The following is a 7,303-nucleotide window of genomic DNA, read 5'->3' on the forward strand; positions in this document are numbered from 1 at the left end:
AATGTTTCCATCAAATGTTTCAACCCAACCACTGGGTATTAAAGTACTGTGATACTGAAAAGGTATCACTGTAATGTTTTGTACTGTATATTGTATTAGGTCTCTGCTTTGCATTCAAAGGCACTTATCAGTTATTTTCTAATTTTTACAGGAAAACAGAAGCAGAAAGTGGTGAGTAGTATACACACTTTTCATTCATTCATTCATTCATTCATTCATTCATTCACATACAGGTAACCTCCAAGATCTGTAACAAAATAAGAAACTGGTTGTACCCAGATTCATAAGTTCGGTCGGCATTTCATCCTCCATATCCAAGTTTCGATCTCTATTTCAGGCATACAGAATAATACTAACTGAATTGACTTGCTCTTTATTCACCCCAATTAATCTCTTATAAATACTATACTATCTTTATTTAATTGTATTAATTTTTAGGGGGTAATATTGCAAATCGATTGTGGCTTCCATTAATGTAATTGTCTGCATCATTTCCAATCCCCCATATATTCTATGTAAATATATACACTGCCGTTGAAAAGTTTGGGGTCACTTAGAAAAATGTCCTTGTTTTTGAAAGAAAATTTAAAAAATTGTCCATTCAAATAACATAAAATTGATCAGAAATACAGTGTCGACATTGTTAATGTTGTAAATGACTATTGTAGCTGGAAACGGCAGATTTTTAATGGAATATCTACATAGGTGTACAGAGGCCCATTATCAGCAACCATCACTCTTGTGTTCAAATGGCACGTTGTGTTAGCTAATCCAAGTTAATCATTTTAAAAGGCTAATTGATCATTAGAAAACCCTTTTGCAATTATGTTAGCACAGCTGAAAACTGTTGTGCTGATTAAAGAAGTATTAAAACTGGCCCCGGTGCACAACTGAGCAGGAGGACAAGTACATTAGTGTCTAGTTTGAGAAACCGACGCCTCAAGTCCTCAACTGGCAGCTTCATTAAATAGTACCCGCAAAACACCAGTCTCAACGACTGGGGAGCCCACATTGATATGTTAGTCACTCAGATATCATATTAAAAACTGGAAACAGTTTTCTACACCCTATGGCAAAATGTGTAGAATTGGATATCTCGTCTTTAATCTGCTGGCAGTATTTTTTGTAACAACACTTTGTCAGCACATTATCAGGAAGTAAAACAGAACCGTCCAAATGTCTTAATAGCATCACTTAACAGCGGATAGCTGTAATACATCCAGCTACTGTTATACACATTCAACATCCATTGGTAACACGTTGCGTTGTAACACTGTAAATACACTGACAAACTTTCTTGACATGTAATAATACCTAATAAAAGGACTTCATAATGGTGAATAGCATGTTACATGTTGCTGTGTTTTCTGTGCTCCCTCTAACCATCTATCTCCACTACAGACTGAACACATCCCTCCCTATGACGTGGTCCCCTCTATGAGACCAGTGGTCCTGGTAGGACCGTCCCTGAAGGGATATGAGGTTGGCATCATAGCAATAATACTTTGGTCTCTTGTTGTTGTATTGGTCATGTCACGGCCGTCTTCCTGGAAGGAATAAGTGGACCAAAGCGCAGCGTGGTGAGCGTACTTGACTTTATTTCTAATGTCGCCAACAAAACAATACGACCGTGAAGCTTAAGGGGGCTATAGTGCCACTAACAAAGGCAACTTCCCACACTGACAAAAGGGGAAAAGCTGCCTAAGTATGATTCCCAATCAGAGACAACGAATGACAACTGTCCCTGATTGATAACCATACCCAGCCAAAGCAAAGGAATAGAAAAACATAGAAAATAGAACATAGAGTGCCCACACAAATCACACACTGACCAAACCAAAATAGAGACATAAAAAGGCTCTCTCAGGTCAGGGAGTGACAGGTCTAGTGTTATTAAGCCTCCAAAATAGCTATTCAGAACGACTGCAATATTTGGTTGTGTGCCATACATTACACCAAAGTGACAACAATTCCCAGCTCTCCGTTTTGTAATCAATATTGAGGACCGTCAGTGTGTAGACTAGAGGTTAAGATGCAGCTCCATTGAAGAGGTTTACCCACACATTCACGGACAGTGAATAACTCCCCCATTTATTATCAGAGTAGATATTTGGAGGTCTCCAACAATAACAGCTATGTCAGGCCGATCCATTCATTGCTAACTAACCAGCAATGGGGGCTTGCAGAAGAAATAGGGCAGCATCTTTTCCCCGGCATGTATGGGGGGAAGTGAGGAGCTAGGATCATCTTCACACAGAATCACAGTCCTCATCTCCTCTCCACCGTGTTGCCGTGGTAACAACCTTCTGGGTAAAACACGTCAGTCTGAAAAAGTGGAACATGGCTTGAAATTAGAAACACAGAGCTTAACAGCACCAGAAGATCTGTGTGTGTACAAGAAAACTGTATTGGTTATTATGATAATACAGCAAAAATATATATATATATTGTCAGCGACAAGGTGGATGGAATGGGGGCACAATTTGGTCTTATTAATGGGAATTTTTGCCGAATTTTTGCCCATTTTTGCCCTTACAGAGACGTGTATATTGGTCCAAAATATCTCATTACAGTACACTGCTTTGTTGTGTGAACAGCATGACGCTGTTGTCATTCATGCTCAATGTCAAGAGAGCTTACACAACATCTGTTTTTTCCTCTAAAAATGTCCCTAGTGAACTGTAAAAAAAAAATGTTTATTTCTGTGTGAAAAGCACACAAAAAATCTTTAACTCTCATATTTTTGGATATACCATATAATAATTGTTCCACACTGCTCCTTGCTAGACTTGTCCTCAAAACTACAGTTCTACCCAGCTTCAGATTGTAATTCAAATAGCTTGCAAAAATAGCATTAATGAAGACTGGTCTGGCCTACTATAGCCCAATTCATCACATCGGCATTGGTCTTTATGACACTTCATTGTAGGCCTTAATCACCTTATTTAATGTAACCAGGATTAATTCTTTAGAAAATGAAGTGGAAAGAAACCAGAGATCATGCTTCTCCTTTGATGGATGCTTTGGCCCGGTGGAAAAAATCACAGGCAGGACCAGAGGAGCCTGAATGGACCTTCTGGGTGGATGTCATAATTCATTTTTATTTCAACTGTATTTAACTAGGCAAGTCAGTTAAGAACAAATTCTTATTTACAATGACGACCTACCAAAAGGCAAAAGGCCTCCTGCGGGGACGGCGGCTGGGATTACATTTTTTAATAAATTATATATAAATATAGGACAAAAGCCACAAGAGAGGCTACCCAACACTACATAAAGAGAGACCTTCTAGATATGAGGAATATGGAGAAATCTTTATTGGATGGATAATGGTGGTGGATGGGGAAAGATGGGATGGTCATGATTTAGCACTAATACTGAAATCGAAAATGATTGCAAAAAGTTGACAACTGTTCTTTTGACATCCTTGGGTACCTTTGTCCATAACATGTGCTATTTATAAACATTGCCCATCAGGGAATGTAGCTTCAGCATATGAAATGGGTCTTGCAAGGGTTCTTCCAGGCTTGCTTCACCCTCTCTCACCTGTCCTGTTACTCACGCTCTCTCTCTTTCACTCCTTTTTCCTCACTATTTTATCCCTCTTTCCTGTCTGCCATCCTCTGCTGCTCCCGGGCTCTGTGTGCAGGTGACAGACATGATGCAGAAAGCACTCTTTGATTTCCTGAAGCACAGGTTTGATGGCAGGTGAGGAGTCATCAGGCCTTTTCCTGCATATTGTCTCCAGCCCTTTCCCCTGTACACTGTACTAACCCTCTGCATGCTGCTCCACTTACCCACATGCAAACTACTATAGCTAGTTGAAAAAAAGATGTAAATGAATTTAATGAGTTGTCAAAGTACCTTATTTGACCACCTGTTTTGACTAGGTCTTTCCTTAGGTTTTATAAACATTCTGGTAACCATACAATACTAGTCTGGATTGTGACTAACATGTTGTGTTGTATGTTCTCCTATTCTGTCTCTCTTGATTCTATAACTTGTAGGATATCCATTACAAGGGTAACGGCAGACATCGCTCTGGCCAAGAGGTCAGTGCTCAACAACCCCAGCAAGAGGGCCATCATTGAAAGATCCAACACCAGATCCAACCTAGGTATCATCACAATGGCATTGAATGCTATCATTCTTTACTTTAATGTGGGTATATTGTACATGTTAAAATGGAAGTTACAAATACATGTATGCATATAATATATTTTTCATATCTGATAAAGGATCTGTTTTACACAGAATCTTTGGAATTTATGTCTTCTGAGCTTGTCGTTATAAATAGATTCATCCTCTGTCTGTGATCTGTCTTCTTTTTCCTGTACAGCGGAAGTTCAGAGTGAGATTGAGAGGATATTTGAGCTGGCCCGATCCTTACAGATGGTGGTTCTGGATGCTGACACGATCAACCATCCGGCCCAGCTCACAAAGACGTCCTTAGCACCTATCATCGTCCATGTTAAAGTGTCCTCTCCTAAGGTAATTTTTAGGCTTCCCTTTATCCCCAAATGGTTCTAATTTTACTAATGTACCTGGATTGAAAATGGGAGGGAATTCAGAGGAACCAGGCTCCGGGAGTGAAATCCTTTTGACATCTACAAATATATTTTTTAAGGTGAATTCAAGGATTTGACATTGATGGGTTCCCACTGTGACTATTTCCATTCCCAACCATGACCAGGCTGATTTGCATTGCTGCCCTCTTCTGGCTTGATTTATATATCAACTATCCACAGGTTCTGCAGCGGCTGATCAAGTCGAGAGGGAAATCCCAGAGCAAACACTTGAATGTGCAGCTGGTGGCAGCGGACAAACTAGCCCAGTGCCCCCCGGTAGGCATCCAATATCCCCCACAGTACACTCTGTCAACTGCTACATCCTGTTACTGTCTCTGACCTTCACAAGGGCTATCAGCAAATCAGTCTGCCAAGTCTAATTCTACATGTCTCTGCTCTCACCCTCGCTCTCTCTATCTGTCTCTCTCTTTCCCCTCCTCTCTCTCTCAGGAAATGTTTGACATCATTCTGGATGAGAATCAGCTGGAGGATGCATGTGAGCACCTGGCAGAGTACCTGGAAGCCTACTGGAGGGCCACACACACCTCCCTGAGCACCCCTCTCAACCCTCTGCTGGGCCGCAACCTGGGATCTACCGCTCTCTCTCCGTACCCCACAGCCATAACCGGGCTGGTGAACCAACAGGTGATAATAATTGATCTTATTTAGTTATATAGGGGGTTAAAGTACAATAGATGTGGTGGCAATAGCTATAGTGACTGTTTATTTTGCTGAAATATCGTTGGGCAAATCAGTTGTAAATAATTCATTGGAAAAGGTATCAGTCAGTAGTGAAATGATTGCCTATTTATGGAGTCTTATAGTCACTGAGATTTTTCTCACTATATAAAAAATAAAAAAATATTGCCACAGTAATGAAAATGCTGATGCTGTAGTCAATGGCTGAATGACCAGATTTATACAATATGTCCCCTCCTTCTCCCTGGACAGGGCCAAAGAAATACAAACAGGAACAGCAATCACACAGCAGGAGACCACTCACCCATCGAGAGACACAGCCTAATGCCCTCAGACGAGAACTACCACAATGAGCGGCAGAGGAAGAGCCGTAACCGCCTATCCTCCGGCTCGCAGCACAGCCGGGACCAGGTCCACTACCCCCTGGTGGAGGAGGACTATCATGACCCCTACCAGGACACGTACAAACCCCACCGCAACCGCAACGGCTCCCCCGGAGGCTACAGCCATGACTCCAGGCACAGGCTTTGAGCTGAAGACCCTTATATCACATAGGCCTCTCTTCCCTTCACATTGGGTACGACAGAGCCACAAGACAGCTCTTTCATTTAATTGTACTGTAACAACCTTTTTATAAAGTGTTAGTAACTCGCTTTACCTCTGGCACTGGTTCACACTGGAAACGTGAACATTGACCAACTGAAAATCAAATCTCGACGCCTCCATTTAAAAAAAAACTAAAAATAGGACGAGGAGCAGATTTTCACCATGTTTTTTTAAAAAGGAAGGCCCAACACTGGGCTTGTCTTCTTCTTTTCTAACATGGCAGAGACTTGGCATGGCTGGGTGAAAGGGGTGACCATGTGGTCCTCGACTCCCTGTTGTCTCAGTGTTAGCAGGGATAGCTGTCGTGGTGGTCATGATGACCCATCATCACCTGCCTTGAACCAGTGCCAGGCAGCGCCATGCATCACTCGATCAGCAGAGAACCTCTTTGCACGTTTCCAGGAGCCAATAGCAGCAGAGTCAGTGCACTGTATCTTTAATTAATATCACTAAGTTGTTTGAAATTGTCTTGGATGTTAGTGTTTCCAGTCCTGTAGCCTATAACCTGCTTCTCAGAGCAGAAAAGTTTCTGTTTTGCAAAATGTTGAGTGATTATTTAGGGGGTTTCTGAATTTATATTCCCTTCTTCTCCTCAATGATACTTAGTGCCATTTGCGACATGCCGCATCAGGACAGAAAATCACACTTTTCTAAGTAGAATTTGCTGAGCAAGTTTCATATATTGTGCTCTTTCAGGAAAGGGTGCATCCCTTCTTTATATAGTACCTTAACATTCTCGTGTGAGGACTTTGCCTATCAGTTTAGTATGTGGAATCCAAGAGGAAATAGCCAAATTCAAGTTAGTAGATCTCAAGACTAGGCATCCAATGTTGAGAAGGGCAATATGCCCATGTGTGCTTAGTTTCAATTGTTCAAATGGGTTTCAGAGGATAGGCTCAGTGAAGATGGTTATACTTCCAAACAGGGGAATATTGATCATCTGATTGGTTTACCACATCCCATGTTCTGTACAAGCAGCCTCTGATAGTGATTTAATTTGCATCATATTTTCTTCTCTTTTTAACAGTCTTCTTAATTCAAGTGTAATATATTCAAAGAAAGTCCTGTTTGGCCAGTAAGAAATACCTGCTGTCCGTTCAGCAAAGTTTCATTGGTTTAGAATGATCAATGCCATCATGTCTTTTTGTCAATATACAGTATGTCATGGAATAATGATCCAGTGCTGTTATGTATGTGTTGTTGCTATTGAAAAACCAGTAGGACACTGTAGTTGAGTAAGTGACTGTTATTTATGGTACTCACATTTCAACAATTAAATTAGTCAACACATAAGAGGAAGAGAAGGCTTCAGTCTGCTGTGAAGTTAATGTTATATTATCAGAAAGGTTTGTGATTCTGACATCAAACACTTGGTCAGTATTATTTGCTTTCCAACCATCGGCTATTCTATATTAATGCCCCATTTAAAA

General features: G+C 40.9%; 1 protein-coding gene across 3 annotated transcripts in view; it reads left to right on the plus strand.

The window, feature by feature from the left end:
- The window catches only part of LOC118366917 (voltage-dependent L-type calcium channel subunit beta-4), a 52,375-nt gene extending 45,244 nt beyond the window's left edge, over positions 1–7,131 (plus strand). For 2 of the 3 annotated variants that reach the window (XM_035749753.1, XM_035749755.2), the window contains 8 exons: positions 152–171; positions 1,402–1,482; positions 3,650–3,708; positions 4,008–4,117; positions 4,340–4,491; positions 4,749–4,844; positions 5,019–5,213; positions 5,520–7,131. In XM_035749753.1, coding sequence (XP_035605646.1) covers positions 152–171; positions 1,402–1,482; positions 3,650–3,708; positions 4,008–4,117; positions 4,340–4,491; positions 4,749–4,844; positions 5,019–5,213; positions 5,520–5,798 — 992 coding nt within the window. In that variant the 3' untranslated portion in view covers positions 5,799–7,131. Of the gene's footprint in view, positions 1–150; positions 172–1,401; positions 1,483–3,649; positions 3,709–4,007; positions 4,118–4,339; positions 4,492–4,748; positions 4,845–5,018; positions 5,214–5,519 lie in introns of all 3 variants that reach the window. The other variant, XM_052493610.1, reaches the window with a different exon arrangement.
- The last annotated feature ends 172 nt before the right edge of the window (positions 7,132–7,303 follow it).

This window comes from Oncorhynchus keta, chromosome 34, assembly GCF_023373465.1.
Source record: "Oncorhynchus keta strain PuntledgeMale-10-30-2019 chromosome 34, Oket_V2, whole genome shotgun sequence".
Taxonomy (NCBI): domain Eukaryota; kingdom Metazoa; phylum Chordata; class Actinopteri; order Salmoniformes; family Salmonidae; genus Oncorhynchus; species Oncorhynchus keta.